This window comes from Equus przewalskii, chromosome 3 (assembly GCF_037783145.1).
Source record: "Equus przewalskii isolate Varuska chromosome 3, EquPr2, whole genome shotgun sequence".
Lineage (NCBI taxonomy): Eukaryota > Metazoa > Chordata > Mammalia > Perissodactyla > Equidae > Equus > Equus przewalskii.
Window position 1 is genome coordinate 8,201,889 of NC_091833.1, and position 24,023 is coordinate 8,225,911.

General features: G+C 41.2%; 1 protein-coding gene across 6 annotated transcripts in view; it reads right to left on the reverse strand.

Moving 5' to 3' along the window:
• Window positions 1–624: 624 nt before the first annotated feature.
• CES5A (carboxylesterase 5A) overlaps window positions 625–24,023 on the reverse strand; it is a 36,121-nt gene continuing 12,722 nt past the window's right edge. For all 6 annotated transcript variants that reach the window (XM_070613681.1, XM_070613680.1, XM_070613684.1 and 3 more), the window contains 8 exons: window positions 23,673–23,777; window positions 21,732–21,836; window positions 20,255–20,395; window positions 17,508–17,576; window positions 15,012–15,159; window positions 4,004–4,153; window positions 2,093–2,165; window positions 625–2,013 (listed from right to left, as the gene is read on the reverse strand). In XM_070613681.1, coding sequence (XP_070469782.1) covers window positions 1,782–2,013; window positions 2,093–2,165; window positions 4,004–4,153; window positions 15,012–15,159; window positions 17,508–17,576; window positions 20,255–20,395; window positions 21,732–21,836; window positions 23,673–23,777 — 1,023 coding nt within the window. In that variant the 3' untranslated portion in view covers window positions 625–1,781. The remainder of the gene's footprint in view (window positions 2,014–2,092; window positions 2,166–4,003; window positions 4,154–15,011; window positions 15,160–17,507; window positions 17,577–20,254; window positions 20,396–21,731; window positions 21,837–23,672; window positions 23,778–24,023) is intronic.

Consider the following 24,023-nt stretch of genomic DNA (forward strand, 5'->3'; position numbering starts at 1 on the left):
CTGCATGAGGGCACTACTCCAGAGGAGGTGTCATTCACATCATAGATGTTGACATTTATCAATGGCAGTTTCCTGGAAGATGTCTGTAGAGTGTTTAGAGGGAAGGGCACCCTCTAATTGCACAAAAGAGCTGTATGGGCTGTCAGAAACCCTGGTTACCATCCTTGAATGCAACTCCAATGTGGCCAGATTTTTTAAGGTGGAGAAGCTGGAAATATGGCTGGTAACGTGAAATTTCCCTAACTTAAATTTAGCTGGAAACTAATTACAAGGCATTTTTGACATTGTGTGGGCTAAACAAAACACTCCTGGGGGCCAGATTCAGGCTATGATTGGAGATCTCTGATCCAGAGGACTCTAAGTTACTGACATCCTCTGTGCTCCTCATGTGTAATCCTGGGGCAATCACAAAGGAAAACTAATTATCCTGGTGCATTATACGGGCGTTATATTGGTGATACAGATATAATAGGGATGACATGGATATAATAGGGATGATATGGATATGATAGGGATGGCATGGATATAATAGGGATGATATGGATATAAGAAGTGAGAGTGCATCCTTTCAATGATGGTATGTACAACATTCTCCCCACCTATCATCTGGGTAACTTTAGTTAGTCCTTTTTAATATAAATTATTTCTCAGGGAGAATCTCCTAACACTTCAACCTAAATTCAGTTCCCCCATTACACTTTTTTTTTTTTTTTTTGAGGAAGATCAGCCCTGAGCTAACGACTGCCAATCCTCCTCTTTTTACTGAGGAAGACTGGCCCTGAGCTAACATCCATGCCCATCTTCTTTCTACTTTATACGTGGGATGCCCACCACAGCATGCCTTTTGCCAAGCAGTGCCATGTCCACACCCAGGATCCAAACTGACAAACTTCAGGCCGCCAAGAAGCGGAATGTGCGAACTTAACCGCTGCTCCACAGGGCCGGCCCTACACTTTCTTAAAACACCTTACTTTTCCTGGGCGAACTTATCAATTTTACATCATAAGATGTTCGCTTGTGTGAATGTTTCCTTTCTGTCTGTTTGCTAACCATTTAGTGAAGAGCATTTCTTTATTCACCATTCGTGTCTGGAACACATCAGATGCCCAATGTAGATCTATTGAATGACGGATTAACATCGACCCCATCAGGGTCAAAAACATCTTTTCTCCTCGGTGTCCCTGAACTGACCTTGCTGCCTGGCATTCAACTTCTGGGTTCCTGACCTTGGAGACATCTGACTTCTATCGCTGAGCAGGAGGCTCTCCAGCATGCCTCCCTCCCCCACATAACTCCTGAGCCAGAGAAGAGCCCAGCTCAAGCCAGTGATGTTCAGGACATCCGTGCTTGGCTTGTGGCTGAAACCCACCTGGATTGGGGCTGGAGGACTCATATTTCAGTAACACACAGACAGCTTCCCTGATAGAAAATCTACTTCATCCTGGATCCTGGGGGTGAATCAGGGAGTCTTCATCACAGAATTAAATTCTTTCCCCTGTGTATATTTTACATTATGATTTATTTCATATGAGTAACAACATCATGATTATGCCCAATAATGGGCCAGCCCTTCTGCAGATTTACTGTAGAAATCTGGTACCCTTCCAGGAAAACTGCATTTTTCGATGTTGAAAAGAATTCCCTAAGAATCATCTCCAGTCCATAAAACATCAGCAAATGCAACTGATTCCACAAAGTAGCTAAACTTAGAATGAAGCTAATGATTGCAGGAGAAATTGCAGAAGGAGAAGGAAAATGGAAATCACATGGAGATAACTTCTTTAAGGAGCAAAAGAGAAAAAGGCAGGCAGGAGCAGAGACAGCAAGACTAAGGAGGAGAGAGGACTGAGGAGCGCCCCGGAAGTGGACATTATCAGGGGGAGGGTTTCCGTCCAAAACTCCACCTCCAGCTCCTTCAGACTCTGTCCCAGGCTCACATTCAGGTCCAGCTGCAGGTACCACTCGGTCTTATTGTAGACCGGCCACAGAGGCAGGCCTTCCCCGTTAGGATCCCTGGAAGTGAGAGCAGAAAAGGGATGAGGTTTTCATCCTCAGACACCTGCTTGTGGGCGAAGCCAGGAGGTCTTCTTACCCAGTGCGAGCAAAGTTAGCCCAGTATCGCATCATCTTCCTGCTCAGCAATCTCTCCTCCTCTGTGGCTCCTTCTGAAGCAGATAATCACAAAATCTGACTCTCACCATGATTCCCAGACGCCGAGGTGCCCCACACGTGACGAATCACTTGCACACTCTCCTCCCCTTGGATCCTCACCAGCCTACCGAGTCACTGTGTTCATTTTGTCCATGCAGATACTGAGGCTCAGAGCAGCCATGACTTGCCCAAGGAGTCCTGGCTTCCAAGTGTCAGAGGCTGGACACACGTCTTCCCTGTCCCCCCAGTGCTCTTCCAGCCATTCTCATGAGGCTGCAAGTGCCTCGGAGACAGAGACTATTGCTCTATCTCCCTCAAAGAACTAATTAATTATTGTATTTCTTTACTTGAAAAAGTAATACTTGCTCAAAGTACAAAATCCAAAATGCAGGAAAGGAATCTAATGAAAATAAGTTTCCCTCCCATCTCTTCCCTGCAGACACCCAGTTCCCAGCCTCAGAGGCAAGGATTGTTACCAGCTTCTTGAGCACCCTCCGAAGGCAGGCTAGACATGTGCAAGTGTTTAAGGAGATACCTTTTACATACTCAGGATAATATGGAAACGTATTCTGCACCTTTCTCTTTTTACTAAAATTGTATCTAGGAGATAGTCCCACATTGTCACTTGTAAAGCCTATAAATTCATACTCTATCTGAGAAGCTCTGTCCTCATTGTCAGGAGGCCAGCATGAACTGGGTAAGACCCTGTTTTGTCTAATTTTTTTAGCTAAATATTTTAGCAAAAACCTCCTATGTGCAGTTCCTATAATTTTTTCTATTGATAACCTCATCTGATTGGCTTATTATTTTAGGCGCAGAACAGGTCATAAATTCAGGAATAAGTGAACTAACCTCATAGTAACAGTTCACATGCATTTACAATAGATCATCTGGATCCAGATCACTTTGGGCTGGAATTATGAAAAACATGGTTCTTACCTTTCAAAGCCCTAGGTGATAGCCTCATGGGTATTCTTGGAAGTGCAGGTGTGACCAGGCAAAGAAAGGGTTACTGAGGATCTGGTCAACAACTAACAAGATCTGTCAAATGTTTTTCAGACAAGAAGAAACTATGTGTCATGTTTTGCAGAGACTGATGTCCATGTTTCGCAGATGTTGCAATCTTGCGGAGAAATTCACATGTTTGCAGCAAGACCCCAAGCATTCTAAAGTTATCTAAACTCACTGGCATCTTAAATTCTCCTCCTCTGGGAGGGTCCAAACAGCCATTTTTAGATCATGAGATGTATATACTAACATGTTTACCTGCTACCCATGTGCCCTAGATAAACACAGTTGTTATGTGGTTGTTACAAATAAACCTGTTATCCTCTGCTCCCTTGTGTATAGTCTCCATTGGACCTGGGCTGGGAAAACAGTGCTTTGGGAGCGATCCCTGCTGTTCCCCATTGCTTGTGCAAGCAATAAACCCTTCTTCACCTACTTCTGCCTTGGTTGTGCTTTTTGGCTCCACACGCACCAAGAGACAAACCCACTGTTTGGTTACACAGGGAAGGTGAGACCAGAGGTAGGAGAAAAAGAAGAAAGTGGTTCTAATTTTCCCTAATTGCTCACCCCAATAGGCTTTAGTACAAAGAGAAACACTCATCAAGCAACTGTTGGCAGCTCTTTTTCATCTTGGTTTCTAAAGATGCTAGTGGATGGCATTTTCTAGGGAAAGATTGTCTCTGTAATCAGTAGATTAAATCCAACCCAGCAGTCCTCTCAGGCCCTTGCATAGTGTTGGGGCAGGTAAGGGACTTCGTGCTCAGTAGGGAGGAGTGTCTTCTCCCCAGCTAATCCCAAGCTCATGTTTCTGCAAGGGCAGGAGCCGCTGAGGCCAGTTCCTTACCAAACATGACAACGTCGCCTTTCAGGAAGGCACCTCCAAAGACAAAACGAATTTCATCAGAGTGATCCGCTTTGACAAAAGCCGGCTTTATGTCCTTTAAGCAGTGGGGCCGATGCTGAAACTCGTAGAAGTAGACCGATGCACCAGCATCTGCAGAAATTAGGAAAGGAATCATGTCAGGCTTGCAGGGTGGAGCAGGGTCCCGCCTTGCATGCCCATCCATCTGCTCCTGGATTCACAGACCCATGGGTGGGACAGCCCAGAGACAAGAGGCAATCTGAACCAAGCTAACTTCCCTCTTCCTCATTTGAGGCTAGAGTTTCCTGCTACAGCAGCACTCGCACCCCGTGACAAAGAGCTCACTACCCCTCACAGTAGCCTGATAGAGCAATGGTTCTACCTCTCTAAGAAACCTTTCATACTGAGCCAAGATCTTCCTCTCTGTGACTTCCTCTCGCTGACTCTGGTTCAACTGTCTGAAGACAAAGGGAACAAAGTTATTCCCTGATTCCAAGATGCTCTCTGCATCCTGCATTTCTTCAGCTGTCTTATACTAATGGTCTTTGCACTGTAATTACCCCCTGCTCTTTCTCTGCATGATCCATTTTTCTCTGCTGGGTCATCACCATGAGTAGCAAACAAGTAGTAAGTAAGCTTTGTAGCTTACAAAGTCTCCTATTAAAGTACACACACACAAACACACGTGCACACAGGAACTTATGCATGCCCACACTTACACATGCATAGACACACACACAGACACACACAAACATGCTTACTCTTTGTCTCAGCTTCTCCTCCAATTACTGTCTTATTTCTCTAAATCCCTTCTAGCAAACCCCCACAATACAGTTGCCTTATACTCACTCTCTATGCTTCCTCTCCTCTCATTCTCTCTTTCTCTTTTTTAATTGAAGTATCATTTATGGACAATAAAAAGCACAAGTTTTAAGTGCACAGTTTGGTAAGTTTTTACAAATGTATATACATTCACATAACCACCTCTCCAATCAGGATACAGAACATTTCCAACATCCCAGAAAGTTCCCTCATGTCTCCTTCTAATCACTCTACCAAGAGATAATCAATGTTTTCATTCCTATCACCATGGATTAATCTTGCCTATTCCTGACCTCCACATAAATGGAATAACACACTATATATACTCTTTCATGTCTGGCTTCTTTTGCTCAGCATAATGTTTTTGAGAATCGTCCACATTGTTGCATGTATCGAGAGTTGATTCCATTTTATCTCCAAGTATTGCCTGAATATACCACAATTTATTTATCCATTCATCTGATGAGAGACATTCGGGTTCTTTCTAGTTCGAGGCTATTATGAAGTAGCTGCTATGGATATCCATATGTAAGTCTTGTTTAAGAACAAATGCTTTCACTCCTCTCCCATGAATACATAAGAGTAGAATGGTTGAGTAATAGAGTAGCTACACATTAAACTTTAGAAGAAACTGACAGTTTTCCAGAGTGGCTGTACCATTTTACATTCCCCACAGGAGTACATGAAAGTTCTGAACTTTACACATCCTTGGCAATACTTCCTGGTATAGTTTGTGTTTTTAACATTGGCCATTCTAGTAAGTGCAAATGGTTTCCTCATTTGGGGTTTACTTTGCATTTTCCTGATGACTAACAATATTGAGCACCTTTCCAAGTGCTTTTGGCTTTCATATATATTTTTTGTGAAGTGTCTTTTCAAGCCTTTTACCTATTTGTAATTAGATTGTTTATTTTTTTCATTATTGACCTGTAAGAGTTCTTTTTCTCTAGATATAATGTTTTCGTCAGATAATTGTGAATATTTTCTTCTAGTCTGTGGCTTGCCTTTTCATTTTCTTAATAGCATTGTTTTTCAGGTAAAATACACATAATGTACAATTTTAACCATTTCAAAGTGTGTAAATCAATAGATTATAGTACGTTCAGAATATTGTGCAACCACTACCACTATCTAGGTCCAGAACATTTTCAGCACTCCAAACAGAAACCCCAGACCCAGTAAGCAGTCACTCATCACTTGCCCCTCCCCCAGCCCCTGAAAACCACAGGCAAATCCAGAGACACAGAAAGTAGTTTTGTACAAACGCAGCCTTTTGTAGCTGGCTTCTTTCACTTTGCATATGTTTTCATGGTTCATCCATATTGTAGCATGTATCAATATTTCATTTCTTTTTATGACAAAATAATAATCCACTGTATGTAGATACTACATTTTGTTTATCCATTCATCAGTTGATGGACCTTTGTGTTGTTACTACTTTTTGGCTACTCTGAATAAGGCTGCTGTGAACATCCATGTAGAATTTTTTTTGACCATCTGTTTTCACTTATCTTGAGTATATCCCTAGGAGTGGAATTGCTGGGTTATATGGTAATTCTCTTTGTTTTGTCTTTTTGCTGAAGAAGATTCCTGCTGAGCTAACATCTATTGCTAATCTTCCCCGTTTTGCTAAGGAAGATTGAACCTGAGCTAACACCTGTTGCCAATCTTCCTCTTTTTGTATGTGAGACACCACCACAGCATGGCCACTGAGAGACAAGTGGTGTAGGTTTACGCCTGGGAAACGAACCCAGGACACTGAAGCAGAGGGTGCAGAACTTAACCACTAGGCCCCCGGGGCTGGCCCTATGTTTAACTTTTTGAGGAACAGCCAAACTGTTTTCCACAACAGGTGCACCATTTTACATTCACACCAGCGGTATATGAGGGTTCTAGTCTCTCCACATTCTCGATAACACTTGTTATTTTCCATTTTTTTTTGTTTTTTGTTCTTTTATTATAGCCACCCTAGTGGGTGTGAAGTGGTATCTCATTGTGGTTTTGATTTGCATTTCCTTGATAGCTAATAATATTGATCATCTTTTCACGTCCTTATTAACCATTTGTATGTCTTCTTTCGAAAAATGTCCAATCAATCCTTTACCCATTTTGAATTGTTTGTGTTTTTTGTTGTTGAGTTGTAAGAGTCTTTTATATATTCTGAATAATAGGCCCTTGTCAGATATATGATTTGCAGATTTTTTTTCCCAATATTTGAGTTGTCTTTTCAGTTTCTTTGTATTGCCCTTTGATGCACAATAATTTTTAATTTTGATGAAGTCCATTTTATCTATTTTTTTCTTTTTTCATTATGCTTTTCATGTTAAGTCTAAGAATCCATTGCCAAATCTGAGGTAATGGAAATTCACACCTTTATGTTTTCTTCCAACAAGTTGGCAGTTTTAGCTCTTACATTTAGATCTTTGATCCACTATGAGATAATTGTTGTATATAATATGAGGGTAGGGTCCAACTTCATTCTTTTGTATGTGTTATCCATGATTCCTGCACCATTTGTTGAAAAGCCTATTCTTTCCACATCAAATGGTCTTGACAGCCTTATTGAAATCAACTGACCATAGATAAATAGGTTTATTTCTGGATCTCAATTCTATTCCATTGATCTATACGTCTATCCTTGCGCCAGTATTACACCCTCTTGATTGGCATTGTTTTGTAGGGACTGAGTTTTGAAATCTAAAAGTGTGAATCTTCTGACTTTACTCCTTTTTTTCAAGATTATTTTGTCTATTTTTGGTCCCTTGAAATTCCATATGAATTTTAGGATCAGTTTGTCCATTTTTGCGAAAAAGGAAGTTGGCATTTTGATAGAGATTGCATTGAATTTCAGGAGTACTGCCATCTTAACAATATTAAGTCTTCCAATCTATAAACACTTGATGTTTTCCCACTTATTCTTGAATTTCTTCCAACAATGCTTTGCAGTTTTCAGTGTACAAGTCTCATAGCTCCTTGGTTATATTTATTGCTGAGTATTTCATTATTTTTAATACTATTCTATATGGAGTTGTTTTCTTAACTTCACTTTTGGATCATTCATTGCTAGTGTGGAGAAATACAATTCATTTTTGTATAGTGATTTTGTGTCCTGAAGCTTTGATAAATTTGCTTGTTAGCCCTAAAACTCATTTTGTGAATTCTTTAGGATTTCCTATATATAAGATCATGTCATCTATGAATAGATAGTTTTGCTTCTTTCTTTACAGTTTAGACTGATTTTAATTTTTTTTCTTGTCTAATTGATCTGGCTGGATCTTCTAGTTCAAGGTTGAATAGAAGTGGTAAGAAGAGACTTCCTTATCTTCTTCTTGATGTTCGAGGGGAAACTTTCAGTCTAATTCCATTAAGTAAAATATCAGCTGTGGGTTTTCATGGAAGCCCTTTATCAGGTTGAGCAAGTTTTCTTCTATTCCTAGTTTGTTGAGTGTTCTCATCATGAAAGTGTGTTAGATTTTGTGAAATGCTTTTTCTGCATCTATTAAGATAATCATGTGGGGTTTTTTCCTTTATTCTATTAATACGGTATATTATATTGATTGATTTTTATATGTCAAACCATCCTTGCATTCCTGGGATAAATTTCAATTAGTCATAGTATGTAATCCTTTTAATATGCAGCTATATTCAGTTTGCTAGTATTTTCTTGAGGACTTTGCATCTATACTCATAAGGGATATTGGTCTGTATTTTTCTCTTCTTGTGATGTCTTTGTCTGGCTTTACTATCAGGGTGATATTGGCCTCAGAGAATGAGTTAGGAAATGTTCCCTCCTCTTTCACTTTTTTAAAAAGTTGAGAATAATTGATTTTAGTCCTTCTTTATATATTTATTAAAATTCACCAGTGAAGCCAGCTGGTCCTGGGATTCCTTTGTTGGCAAGTTTTGCTTACTGATTAAATGTCTTTATTTGTTATAGGTATGTTCATATTTTCTATTTCTTCCTGAGTTGGTTTTGGTAGTTTGTGTGTTTCTAGTAATTTTCTAATTTCATCTAGTTTGTTGCCATACAATTGTTCATAGTAGTCTCTTATAATCCTTTGTATTTCTGTAATGTTTGTAGTAATGTCACCACTTTCAACCCTAAATTTAGCAATTTGAGTCTTGTTTCTTTCTTTCTTGGTCAGTCTGGCTAAAAGATTTTCAATTTTGTTGATTTTTTCAAAGAACCAGCTTTTGGGTTCAACCACCCTCTTTATTAATTTCCTGTCCTCTATTTCACTGATCTCTGTTCTAATCTGTATAATATTCTTCCTTCTGTTTGCTTTGTTTTTACTTTGTTCTTCTTTTTCTAGTTCCTTAAGGTGAAAAGTTATGCTATTGATTTGAGATCTTTCTTCTTTATAATGCATGGATTTATGGCAATAAATACCCCTCTAAGCACTGCTTTTACTGTGTCCCATTAGTTTCAGTTTGCTATGTTTTTGCTTTCATTCATTTCAAAGAATTTTCTAATTTCCCTTGTGATTTCTTCTTTGACCTATTGATTATTTAACAATGTATTGTTTGTTTAAAAACTTCAAAGCACACTACCAACAAAGTAAAAAGGCAGTCCGTAGAATGGAAGAAAATATTTTCAAGTCATATATCTGACAAGGGATTAATATCTAGAATGTACAAAGAACTCCTAAAACTTAACAACAACAAACAACTGAATTCAAAAATGGGCAAAGAACTTGAATAGATATATCTCCAAGGAATCATGTAAATGACCAACAAGTATATGAAAAGGTGCTCAGTATCACTAATCATTAGGGAAATGCAAATCATAACCACAAGGAGATACCACTTTACACCCATTAGGATGGGTTTTATAAAAACAAAAAACCAGTAAATAAGTGCTGATGAGGATGTGGAGAAATTGGAACCCTTATGCATTGCTGGTGGGAATACAAAATGCTGCAGCCACAGTGGAAAATAATATGACCATTCCTCAAAAAATTAAACATAGAATTACTATATGATCCAGCAATTCTATCTCTGGGCATATGCTCAAAAGAATTGAATGTAGAGATTAGAACAGATATTTGCTTACCAATATTCACGGCAGCATTATTCACAATAACCAAAAGGTGGAAACAACCCAAATGTCCATTGATGGCTGAAGGGATAAAGAAAATATAATATACAGCAAAATATTATTCAGCCTTAAAACTGAGTGAAATTCTGATACATGGTATAATAAGGATGAACCTTGAAGGCATTATGCTAAGTCAGTTAAGCCAGATACAAAAGGACAAACCTTGTATGAATCCACTTATGTGAAGTACCTAGAAGAGTCAAATTCTAGAGACAGAAGTAGTGGGGAGTTATTGTTTAACAGGTACTGAATTTCAGTTCAGGGTGATGAAAAGCTCCGGAGATGGATAGTGATGATGGTTGCACAACAATGTGAATGAACTTTAATTCCACTGAACTGTACATTTATAAAGGATTAAAGTGGTAAATTTTTTCTTATGCACATTGACACAATTTTTTAATGTAAAAAAAAAACAATGTGCTGTTTTGATCTCTAAATACTTGTGAATTTTCCAAATATCCTTTTGTTATTGATTTCTAATTTCATTCCATTGAGATTGGAGAAGATACTGTGTATGATTTACATCTTTTTAAACTTATTGAGACTTGTTTTGTAGCCCAATATATGTTTTATTCTAGAAGATGTCCCACATGTACTTGAGAAGAATGTGTATTCTGCTGTTGTTGAGTGAAGTGCTCTTTACATGTCTGTTAGATCTAGTTGGTTTATAGTATTGTTCAAGTCTTCTATTTCCTTGTCTATCTTTTGTATAATTGTTCTAACTATTATTGAAAGTGGGGTTGAAGTTTCCAACTATTAATGTAAAACTGCCTATTTCTTCCTTTAATTCTGTCACTTTTTCCTTCATATATTTTGGAGCTCTGTTGTAAGCTTCATATGGGTTTATAATTATTATATCATCCTAATTGCTTCACTCTTTTCTCTTTATATAATGTGCTTCTCTGTCTCTTTTAGTCTAACAATTTCTCTGTAACAAATTAGTCTTAAGGTGTATTTTGTCTGATATTAGCATAGCCAAGCCAACTCTCTTTTGGTTTCTGTTTGCATGGAACATCTTTTTCCATTCTTTCATTTGCAACCTATTCGTATCTTTGGTTCTAAAGTGAGTCTCTGGTAGACAACATATAGTTGGATCATGATTTTTTTTAATCCATTCAATCTGCAATCTCTGCCTTTTGAGAGCCTAACCCATTTACATTTAATGTAATTACTGATAAGGAAGAACATATTTCTGTCATTTTGCTACTTGTTTCCTATATGTCTTATATCATTTTTGTTTTTCAGTTGCTCCACCATTACTCCTTTCTTTTGTGTTAGATATATATTTTCTAATGCACCATTTTGATTCCCCTTTTGTTTCTTTTACTATATATTTTTTAGTTTTTTTCTAAGCAGTTGCCCTAAGGATTACAATTAACATCTTAATTTATGATAATCTACTTCAAATTAATGCCAACTTAGTTTCAATAGAACACAAAAAAATTTCCCCTATATAGATCTGCTCCCTTTATGTTGTTATTGTCACAAATTGCATCTTTATATATTGTGTGTCAATAACATGGTTATATAATTATTGTTTTATGCAGTTGTCTTTTAAATCATACAGGAAAAAAGAGAAGTAAGAAACCAAAAGCACATTAATAGTAACTTTTATATTATAAGTAAACATAGCATAAGTAGTGTAGTTAACTTTACTGATGTTCTTTTTTCTTCTTATGGATTTGAATTACCATCTAGTGACTTTTTTCAGCCTTAAGGACTCCCTTTAGTATTTCTTGTCAGGTAGGTTTACAAGTGATAAACTCTCTCAGTTCTTGGTTATCTTGGAACATCTTAATTTCTCCTTCATTTTTGAAAGATAGTTTTGACATATGTAGAATTATTGGTTGAACACGTGTTGTTTTTTTTTTTCTTTCAGCACTTTGAATATGTCATCCTATTGCCTTCTAGTCTCCATGGTTTCTGATGAGAAATCAGCTGTTGATCTTATTGAAGATACTTTGTACAGGATTAGTCTCACCTCTCTTACTGCTCTCAGGAATTTCTCTTTGTCTTTGGCTTTTGATTGTTTGATTATAATGTATGCTTGTGTGGGTCTCTTTGAGTTTCTTCTACTTGGGATTCATTTAAATTCTTGGACATCAATATTCATGTCTTTCATTAAAATTGGGGGCATTTTGATCATTATTTCTTCCAATATTATTTTTGCCTCTTTTCTCTCTCCTTTCCTTCTGGAATGCCTACTATGCATATGTTGGAATGCTTGATGGTGCCTCACAGGTCTCTTAGGCTCTGTTCATTTTTGTCATTCCTTTTTCTTTCTGATGCTCACGTTGTGTAATCTCAATGGATTTATCTTAAAGTTCTCTGTTTCTTTTTTCCCTATGCTCATATCTGCCATTGATCTCTTCTAGTCAATTTTGCATTTCAGTTATTGTACTTTTTAATACTAGAATTTCTATTTGGTTCATTTTATAATATTATAAATCCTATTCTTTTATTGCTATTATTTAATTGGTGAGACATCATTGTCATCATTTACTTTGGTATTTTGTACACAGTTTCCTTTAACTATTTGACTATATTTAAAATAGTTGATTTAAAATCTTTGTTGAGTAAGTCCAACATCTAAGCTTCCTCAGGGACAGTTTCCATTAGTTTCTTTTTTTCCTGTGTATATTCCATACTTTCCTGTTTCTTTGCATGCTTTGTAATATTTTCTTGAGAACTGGAGGTTTTTAATATCATAATGTGGCAACTCTGGACATCAGAATCTACCCTCTCCCTACAGTGTATTGTTACAGCTTTTTGTGGTTGCTGTTATTTGTTTAGCATCGTTTGTGCACTAATTTTGTAAAGTCTGCATTCTTTGCTATTTGTGGCCACTGAAGGCTTTCTTCTGTTTGCTTAGTGGTCAGCCAATAATTTTATAGGTCAGCTGAGGTGTTCCTAAGTGCCAGAACAAACAAAAAAACTCCTAGTCTTTGAAGGTAGGCTCTGTGTGTGTTGGAGCACTCCCTCAATACTCAGCCAGGTAGTTAACAATTCTTTCCTAGCCTTCACTTTCTGTTTGAGTAGAGCCTGTAGGTCAGCCAAATGTGAGAGCTTAGAGCCTTCTCTGGCCTTTTCTGAGCATGCTCCCCACTCTGGACATGCACATGGCCTTCTAGAATCCCAGGAATATAAGTGAGCTTTTCAAGCCTTTATTCCCCAAAGCATCTTGTTGCCCAGACTTTCCTCTTAAGCTTTGTCTATTGTTTGCTCCAGCTGTTATCCCTTGCCCTTAGTGGCAGCAGCAAATGCACTTAACTTTAAATGTTTATTAAAAATGCCCTCCAGGTAGCTACCTCAGCCTTAAGAGTGTTCTGAGTTAGGTGAAATAAAAGCAAGCCCTTTGAGCTTAGTTCAGAGTGCCATCAGACAGGTCAAAACAAACAACCACAATTCTTTGAGAATAAGGTCCATGCTTCTCCCTCCAGTACTAGGAATCTATACTATAAATGCAGGCTGTCTACAAGGCCACTGCCTAGCTGGATAGCAGGAGATGGTGCGGAGTAAATTAAAATGACACAAAGCTCTCTTGCTGAAACTCAAAAGCTTATGTCTTGATGAAGTGTTCACTTGCTTGCTGTAAACCCTTGATTTGTTTCCACAGTTTTGATAAAGTTGATTCTGACAGTCTTTGCCATTTTATTCACTCCTTTTATAGCGGGACAGGCTGTGGGAGTTCCCTACTCCACCATTTTTGCTGATACTGTCAACAAACAGTGTCTTTTGACAAGCAAAAATGTTAATTTTGCTTAAGTACAATTTTATCCTTTACATTTGGATCGATCATTCATCTCAAACTAATTTTTGCGTATGGTGTGAGTTAGGGTGGTTGAGATTCACTTTTTCTACACAGATATCTAGCTATTCCAGCTCCAACTGTTGAACAGAATTTCTTTTCTCTACTGAATTACCTCAGCACCTTTGTCGAAAATTGGTTAACTGTCTATTTTCTGGACTCTTCACTCTGTTTTGTATTTTCTACCCTTCAGCCAATACCAGACTTTCTTAATTACTGTAGCTCAAAGATAAGTCTTGAAATCAGGTGTCTTGTCAGTCTTCCAGCTTTGTTATTTTGTTTCAAGATTATTTTGGCTATCTTTTAATTTCCATATAAATTTTTATAATTAGCTTATTCACTTCTCCAAAACCACTGCTGAGATTTTGGTTGAGATTTGGATTGTATAGAGTCTGGAAATCAGTTTGTCCACTTTCTCTTGAATCCATTTTAGTCAGGCTTTTACCTCCATCATTCCATCATGATAGGTCCTGTCAAGGTCATCAGTGATCTCCATGTTGCCAAATTTAAGAGTCGATTCTTACCTGTCACCTTAACAGACCTTATAATACAGGATCCTCCCACAGCACCCTGTCACTGCTATCCCCTACTTTGCTGTATTTTACACTACAGCACTTATTACCATCTAACAAGCATGCATTCTATATTTACTTGTTTCTTTGTTATCAGTCTTCCTGATTAGAATATGAGTCTCACAGTAGCAGAGTCTTTGCTTTGTTCACTGCTGTGTCTTCTGGGCCTAGAATAGGGCCAGGCACACAGTAGGCCTATGATAAATATTTGTGGAAAGGAATATAGAAGAAAGAAAGGATGGAAGGAGGAAAGAGACAGAGACAGAGAGACAGAGGGGGAAAGAAGGAAGGGAGGGAGGGAGGAAGGCTGGGTTTGTGCCCTTACAAGTAATATTCTCTTTCTGATTGCTCCACTACTCCTTAAAGCTAAGAAGTTTGGGAAGACCCTTCCAAAGAAAAAGGAATGTGGGGGCAGGCCCCAGAAAATTACGGGGAGATGGGAATTTTCTACGTGGTCTTGAAGAAGGGGAAGGAACAGAAACAACAAGAACTGATCAACATTCCTGAACACTGTAAGGCAGGGAATTACAAAGGTCGGCATGCAGGGTTCTATCCCAGACACCCTTGGGACCTCCCTCTCAGTGAGAGAGCCGAAGGGCGGAGCAGGCGGCTGGTCAGCAGGCAATGAGGATCCCTCCAGCCACCAGCCTTGCTGGGCTGTGGTCCTGCAGGGGGTGTTCAGAGACTCACCTCTGTGATATTGAGCTGTGACCAGCGCAGGGACCACAAAAAATACATCTCCAAGCAGGTCCAGAAAACTATTTCGTATTTCAAACAGGGAGTGCTTGTTGTAGAAGTATTCATTAGCCACAAGGTGTAAATGCTGGACAGGGACATGCTGTAAAACAATCATGGTCACATGAGATCTAGGTCAGCACCAACAGCCAAAACATTAAACATTTGCTGTGCAGGGGTGACTCCACGTGCTTTGTATGCATTGCCTCATTGAATCCACACAGTGATCCTATAATGCAAGTATTAAAATTAGCCCACATCACAGACAGGGGAACTGAGGCTTAGGCAGATTAAGCACTTTGTCTAAACTGCTAGAACCACGATTCTTTCATTAGTCTGTTTGCATCCAAATTCCATGCTCCTAATCACAGTATGCACGCCTCTCTGAAATGTATCAGAAATAACCACCCCTGGCCAGAGCTGGCTGTATTATTAGTAGGGCCCAGTGCAACATGAAAATATGGGGGCCCCTGTTCAAAAATTCTAAGAATTTCAAGATGGTGACAACAGAACTTTTAACCAAGTGTATGACCCTTCTCAGCGCGAGGTCCTTGTGACTACACAGGTCATACATCCATGAAGACAGCCCTGCTCCTGGTATCAGCACTGCCTCCAGGCCTTTGCTATTTGGCCCAGGCTAAGTGGTCTTTTGGAGTTCCCTCATCTATAAAAAATGAGTTGTTCAGAGGATTACATGAGAAGCAAGGAGAAAAGCATGCTGCCTGTCAGAGAGAAGGTATTCAGTCCTGTCAGTTCCCCCTGAGACCCATTGTCAAGACCTGTAACAGGACATTCCATGCTTTCTTTGATTTGGCACCAGGCTGCCTCCCAGTCTTCAATCCCTCAACTTGCCGTAAGCACTAATGTCAGAGTGTGAAGGGTAAACTTCACGAAGATTCAGAGTCTGCCACTTTGGTGATATTTTTAGGGGTCTGGTACTCTGCGGAGTGCTGGAACAAGTTATTACACCATACCCCTAACACTAAGACAGGCGCATGGTCTGTTGTTTGTTTCTTTGGAATTTGGAAGAAGCATCTACCACAGCAGGGGGCGCTTGCTTGGACTCATTCATTGGGTCCTCCAAAGGCTGAGTGTTTGAAATCAGATCAGAGCAAGGGAGGGCTCTGCAGCGGGTCCAGGCTGTGGTGCAAGTGCCCCTCACATGGGCCATATGAACAGCAGACCGCTCAGTGCTTGAGATATCCAAGGTGAGTACAGATGCTGTGTGGAGCCTCTGGCGAGCGCCAACAAGACAGTCACAGTGCGGAACCCCGAAATTCTGGAACAAGGCTATGCCTTCTGCATCAGAGAACTACTTACCATTTGAAAAACAGCTCCTGCCATGCTACTAGGCCCTAGGAGAGACTGCACACTCTTCTGGTCCTCCTGCACCTGCACACTCTACTTCCCACCCGTGGAACCTGGCTCAAGATACCTTCTCCTCTTGAAATGTCCTCCTGCTCAAATGTTCCCCTTCCCTAAGACCCAGGTCAATGACCACCTCCTCTGTATGGCCATATACAATCAAGCCTGAGAGATTCCACTGTCTGATTTGTATTTTAAATATCTCTCAAATCTTTGTCTCAATTCTCATCACCAGATAACCAAGATGGCCTAGGACATTCCTCTGCTCAGGTTTGTATAGCACTTTACTGAAGGGTCTTGTCATGTCCATCCACCCCATCAGTCTACAAGTTTCTCAAGTGCAGGAAGAGTGTCTGCTTATCACTGCTCTCCAGTCCCTGGAGAAGTGGTGGGGCATGTGGACTCTCAATAAAAATTTGTTCAGTGAGTAAATGAATGAAACAAACCTGGCACGGAGTACACACTGAATAAACATGTATGGCAAGAAGAAAGGAAGAGAGGAAATTAATCCATCTCTACATCATAGCGTCTAGGATATATTTGTCCAGGGAATGAATGAACAAATGATTTAGTAATGGTCCTCGGTGTTGCTAGAACCTAGCACAGTGCCTGGCTGGCATGTAGTAAATACAGTCCCTAGTCCCAGGTGGGTTTCAGAATTCAGAACTTTTCAGGTTGTAGATAGGCAATTCAGTACATATGCTGCCTATTATGTAACAGGCTCACTAGGTGGGGAGGGGCCAGGCCAGCACTCCAGCCCCCACCTTATTGTGTCCGCAGAGAAACGTATGAATAGTGGGATAAATAAAGTGAATGAAAGTGTGGGAACAATAAAGACTAACGGCTACGTATCGGTCTAGTTCAAGACTAGCTGCCGTGTGGGTTACAAAAAGTCTTTGGATTTTCAGAACTCTTTGGTTTTTGAGATTGTGGGTAGGGGATTGCTGAATTCTACTTAGCAAAGATCTACTGAACGAATGAACGAGGAATGTCACTGCCCCCACCCCCTATTCCTGAGCGTGACCCAGGGAGGTTTGTTAAATGAATGGAGAGTCCAAGGTCACGTAGTCGCCCAAGGTCACTTACCAGGATTGTGTGTATCAAGCGCAGGGCGAGAGACTTGTTGGAGTCCCCAAGGATCTCAGGAAACTCCTTCTGTGGATAGAAGCAGGGTGTCCTCTGTGAGTACATCAGGTCACCAAAAGGGAAACTGGTCTCTCCAAGGGCCTAGGCATCCGCCATTCAGAGGGGACACTGGGAAGAGCAGGAACCCTCTCAGCTCCCAGGCGTTCACATGTAGGAACAGCCTCTGTGGGTTGGTCCAGCAATGAAGCTGCTGCTTCTCACATTTGATGAAAGGCAGCCATTCCCTGTCACATCTACAGTCTTGTGGGACCTGAATGGCTGCCTTGCGTAAAGGCTGTATTATGGGTTGAATGGTGTCCTCTCCTAAATTCCTATGTTGAAGCTCTAACCCCAAGGACCTCAAAATGTGACTGTATGTGGAGACAGTTAAAGAGGTGACAAAGCTAAAGTGAGGATGCTACGGTGGGCCCTACCCCAATCTGACTGATGTCCTTATAAGAGGAGGAAATTTGGACACACAAAGAGACACCAGTGATACACACACAGAGGAGAGACCATGTGAGTACTCAGGGAGAACACGGCCACGTGCAAGCCAAGGAGCAAGGCCTCAGAAGAAACCAACTCTGCTGACACCTTGAATTTGGACCTCCAGCTTCCAGAACTATGAGGAAACAAGCTTCTGTGATTTAAGCCACTCCATCTGTGGCATGTTGTCATGGCAGCCTTAGCAAACTAATACAGGCCACAACTTGGCTTCAACACCAAGTTCAAAGAAAAGCCAGAAAAATCTCAAAACTAATGGTCTGTTGTTCTCTTTCCAAACACCTTTACAATCAGGACCGCTGAGAAGCAGTTGGCAGGTGCTGCTTGGTAGGAAGTAAAAGCTACAGGTAATCATTTATGAATGACCCTCCCCTGGCCAACATTACAGCTTAAAAACATGAAGGGGTAGAAATTACTACTCACTTGTCAATGAATTTTCCTGGTATATTTTCTGCTGTAATCTTGGGGTAATGAATCACTGGGGTAGATATTTAAACATATCTGTCTCCTGGAATCTGAGGGAACCCCTAGAGTCACTCAAATAATCCACAAGTATATTTTAACTACTAGGAACCCTCTCTGTATGCTCAGGAGCTGGGGTTGGTTTGGGAGGATTTCCCAGGTCTCCATGGCCAGCAGTGGCTGTAACTGCAAGGTCCCATGGAATATCAGCAGCGATGCAGGCTCTTGAGCTGCACAGACCTGGGCACCAATTCCCATTCTGCCATTTGAATACTTCCAATATCTAACATTTACTGAGCACTTACTATACATCAGGCTATTTGATGTGTACCTGTGAGGCGGGTAGTAAAATTATCCCTGTTTCTCAGATGAGGCAACTCCATTCAGAGAGGTTAGGCAGCTCACTTAAGGCCACACATCAGGTAAACAGAGAACCCAGCATTTACAGGCAGAGCCTAACTGCATTTATACACCGTCTCCTCACTGGCTGGGAGACTTAGGAAAGTCATGTTAGCTTGTCTGAAGCTCAGTTTCTTTAGCTGGAAAATGGGATGATAATGCCTGTTTGGTCATAGTGGTTATGTTGGTGGTGGTCATCATCAGTAGTAACTGCCTTCTTCCTAAAACAGACCCAGATGACATTGAAAGGCCTCACTTTCGTCACAGTCTGTGAATCAGTTTCCTCATTTACAACAGAAGGAGAGAAATCTCCATCACCGCTCACCCCAAAACATTGCTCTGTAGGCAAATTAATAATGGAAGACAAGTCTCACAGTCCAGCGAACTCAGGGCTCTGATTCTAGACGGCCACCAACTGCTCTCATCACTTCTATTTCACCAATGCTCTCATCACTTCTATTTCATAGCCTCATTTCCCCAGCTTAAAAGGAGGAGGTCGGTCTACATAAATGAGCTTTGACAGTATTATGAATTTGAGCACTCCACTCATCTGAGGACAGACGAAAAGTTTATTGCAAATGAGGAGGGTCTTCTCAGACAGCAGGGGCAAGAAATCATGGCTCCTTCTCTGTGTTAAGACTTCACGCAAAGGATTCCTCCTCAGAGAAGCCTTTCCCGACCACCCCTTCTCTTTCCTAAAGAAGCCTTCTCTGCAGTATATGTCCTTCCTGGCACTTGTCACTCTCAGAAACCTGGTATCTCATTTGTCTATCACCACCAGCATGTGAGCTTGCAGAGAGCTGTAACCCTGTGACTTGTTCACTGTTGACTGCACAGTTTTTAAGAGTGTGTAGTGCTTATAGGAAATGCCCGGTTCGTGCTTGTTGAATGAATACAAGGAGTCAATAATTTTGCAACTTGTACAAACTTAGAGAGCATCCTTGGAAGTCAGATGCCAGAACCGAGGCTGGACATGAGTGTGTAAGGCCCTGAAGTTGTCCAAACCTTTATGAATTTCATTTTTGAAGTAGTAACTGTGCTTATTTGAAACAATCATATGTAATGTTTTGAACAAAGCTCAAATGGACCCCATCCTCTCTTAGTTGGTTATAGCGTTGTATCTATTGCCATAAACCTGTACGAGGATCAGGGCGGACACTTGCTGTGGCCGCCCCAATCCTCAGTTACCCTCCTTCCAATACAGGAAATATGACCACAGTGTACTTGGCTGACGGGCTCCAGCCCTCATGTGCTTGGTGTCATCTATGGGAATACCAAGCTGTGGAAGCAAATGGCTGCCTCTCTGCTGAGGTCACAACAGGAGGCACAACCAGAATTCTTACCATGGGCAGCAGGAAGCCACACTCGTGGTTATTGACGCCGATGATAGAAGGGATTGGATTAAATGTTTTTTTAGTCAATAGGTCTACAGGCTCTTCAGGAAAGACAAAACCATCAACCACTCGAGTGAAAGCCTTGGTTTTCTGAAATAAGGAAGAAGAGAAAAACGGGCAGCTGTTTCTGTTCACAAAATCTGCTGTCCCAAAACCCTAGCCAAGCTGAGCCAACCCTCTCTAAAAAATGCATTAAGAAAAGAAAAATAAGCCACTCTTGGCCTATCCCAACATATCAGTGCTACCTGGCCAGCTCTGCCACTTATCTGGACAAAGGGGCTCGACTTTTCTGTGCCTTGCTTCCTCATCTGCTAGATGAGGATAATAATAGTATCTACTGAGAAAAACAATAGCCTCACACAATGGTTCTCATAGCGTGGCTCCTGGACCAGCAGCATCAGCCTCCCTTGGGAAGTTGTTAGAAATGCAAATTCTCAGGCCTCACTCCAGGCCCATTGAATATGAAACTCTGGGGGTGCAGCCCAGAAAACTTGGTTTAACAAGCTCTCCAAGTGAGTCTGATGCATGCTCAAGTGTGGAACGACTGACCAAATGCAACAGGCAGAGTGGTGAGGGGAAGCAATGGCCAGGGTCATGGAGATTGGCATAAGCATCTTCCTGAGATGTCTTCCTCAGCTCTGTGCTTTGGATCTGGCTGGATATTTCTTGGGTCTCAGGAAGCAACACCTGGCTCTAATCATGGTTTTTTAGGTTTCTATATTGAGAGTGGTAGAAGGGAGCACATAAAAGAGCTTTCACAGTACACTGGGTCAAGGACTTATCGTCCATTTTCCAGACTCCAGTGCAGCTCACTGCAGATCCTGAATCCATGCCAAGTCACTCCTGAACAAATGTTGGAATCTGACAGATGTTGACCTCACTCTCTCAACGACTAACAGAGGCTCTTGAGATTGGAACAGACATAAATGTTCATCCATCCAATGAATCATCCTGTGATTGAAATTTGTCAGTGCTCATCTAGACCCAGCTTGCATACCTACAGAGGTGGGGATCTCATGCCTTCTAAAGGAGCTTTTTCAGACAACTGAGTTTTTAGAAAGTTCTTGGTTACACCAAGCCAAAATGGCTCCCTAACAGAATTTCCACTTCTAGATCTTGACTTTAGCTTCTGGCAGCATGGGGAACAAGTGTGGTCCCTCTTCCCAGTGCAAGGCCTTCACTGACATAGAGACAACCTCATATTTTTCTGGATCTTATCCAGTTTAATCAGAACTCCAGGCCCTTCAAGTTCCTTAAATTACCTGTAAGGTTTCTATATTTCACATTTTTTCTTAACAGCCATTACTATAAACCCCAACCCCCATCTTTCCAAGCCCAAATCAAAATAAACAAAAGAGTGGTAGGATTTGTCTACGTCTCCATTCAAAGGGCAACCCTACACCCAAACTCTCCCTTCCCTCTTCACCTGGCTGATGATCAGCAACTCCTCAGAGGGTTTTGCCCTCAGACACTGAAGCAGGGCCACGGAGTCTGATGAATTGCAACCACAGATATCCGCAACCACCTGCAACTATTTCCAGAGAAGGACCAGGTCAGAACACAGTACTGAAAACCTCTAGGAAATTGAAAGTTGGAAAGAGACCTCAATCCAGCCACAGGCGGATCTTTCATCTATGAAGTCCAGCCTGCTGCACATCCCCACCCCATGTGCCCATAATTGACTGTACACATTGAGGACCAGTTGGCACTGCATCACCCTTACTCTCTTACCTGACCCTCCTTGCCATCCTTAGCAATCTCCAGAGCTGGGGGAGGTGGTTTGTCAGTCTGTGGCCATGGAATGGAGTCACGATTCTTGGTCACAAAGACACCAGTCCTGTGGTGTTGGCTTCATTGGCACTAGGTCCCACAGAGCCCAGAAGCCCGACTCTGGGGGACTAAATGGAGCCAGGAGCCCAAAGAGTGAGGAACAGCTTTGCAAGCTCCTCCATTGTCATTTGAGGCATGACTCCAGCCTCAGTCTCAGCTTAGCTCTGCTCAAACCTCACCCCCACCCACCTGGAATGCCCTGAACATTTTTTTTTTTCTGCTCTACACCAATTCCACTCATTCTTTAAGGCTCAATCCCACCGACTCAAAGATGTCCTTTCAGATCCCTTCAGCCTCCATGAACCCCTTCCTCCTCTAGTCTCCTGTCACCCCAAGGATCTCCACCTTCTCTACCTAGCCCTTTGCTAAACACCTTCTTTCCCTGTCACTGGACTTTCCACATATGTAGAACTTGTCCCTTGAATGAGGTGGTTTTTGCTCTTCTGGGAGTCATAGATGCTCTGAGAATCCAATGAAAGCTAAAGACCCTCTCCCTGGGAAAATGCACAAACATATAGAGTCTGCATACAATTGTAGAAGTTCAAGGACCACCTCCAAAACATATCCATGGGTTCCAGGTTAGAGTATAGTCTTCTCAAGTTAGTTTACGCCTTCTCTACTAATAAGCCACAGGTCTTAACATACAGCCAGGAAAACGATGGGCACTCAATGTGTGGGTGGCGAATGAACAAATATACACACAAACTGAAAGTAGCTTGATATATCATGTAACCAAAGTCAGTATTCCCTGTGTAGTGAGGGTATTTTTGCAGTATTATAACTCTGTTTCTACTCTCAGTGTACACTGTTATTTTCTATAAGGTGTTTCAGAAAATATACCACTAAAATGAATAATACCCAGTAGATGAATCCACAGCCCAGTGCTTAATTAACATTCTTTAAATGAATCAGTTCATTTGTTAACTCATTCATTCAGCAAACATTCATAGCCGCCTAATATACATCAGGCATTATCCTGGGATGTGAAAGATATAGACGATTTGCTCTCCAGGTCCTCACCAGCTGGTAGTGCACTAAGACGAGATGACAAATGACAAATATCTGGGGCATATGCCTCACCTCCCCCTCACGTTCTCATACCAGACAGCATTAATCAGTCACAGTGTTTTTTCCCACTGACCTGCAAACAGCCTCAGAATAGTTCTTAACATAACACTCTAGGTGGTGTATGGTAGGTACAGAAGAGCAATATATGATACAGGGAACTGAGTTATATATCACAGGCAAAGAATAATGAATAAGATGTAAGAACTGCCTCACACACTTACTCATGCATACATAGAAACACACACATGCACACACACAATCATGCACGCCAGCGGTAGTGCATTGTGTACCTCAACCCATTTCCTTTTGAACCAGACCTCCCATGGAGCAACAAGGTTCACCTTGGGCCAGCATCAGGTCTCCTGGCTATGGTTAGCAAGGACAGCCAAGCACACGGTCTGTGGACACCTGACCACATTCTCTCCTGATCAAGGAGAGGAACTTAGAGAGGTGTTAACAGTATACCTACAGCCTCATTCCTCTCATCATCAGAGGCCTTCAGGTAAGGGATGACGGCCACCCCACTCTCCATGATGGCTTTGTGGAATAAGCCATTGGCCATGGGGGACAGAATCTGGAGAGAGAACACAGGAGACCAAAGAAGTTATCCAGGGGGCTGCCCACACATCACACACCACCCATCCCTTCTTGAAAGACACCTTCCCAGGAAGTCTTCTTAAGAGTACTAACCTTAGAGGGGGAAAAGTCCTGGTTTGGGGGTTCAAGGACTAGCTGTGAAGGTTTGGGCAAGATATTTAACCTATACAAGCCCCAGGTTCCTCATGAACTTTGAGGTCAAACATTCTGGCATGTGAGTGCT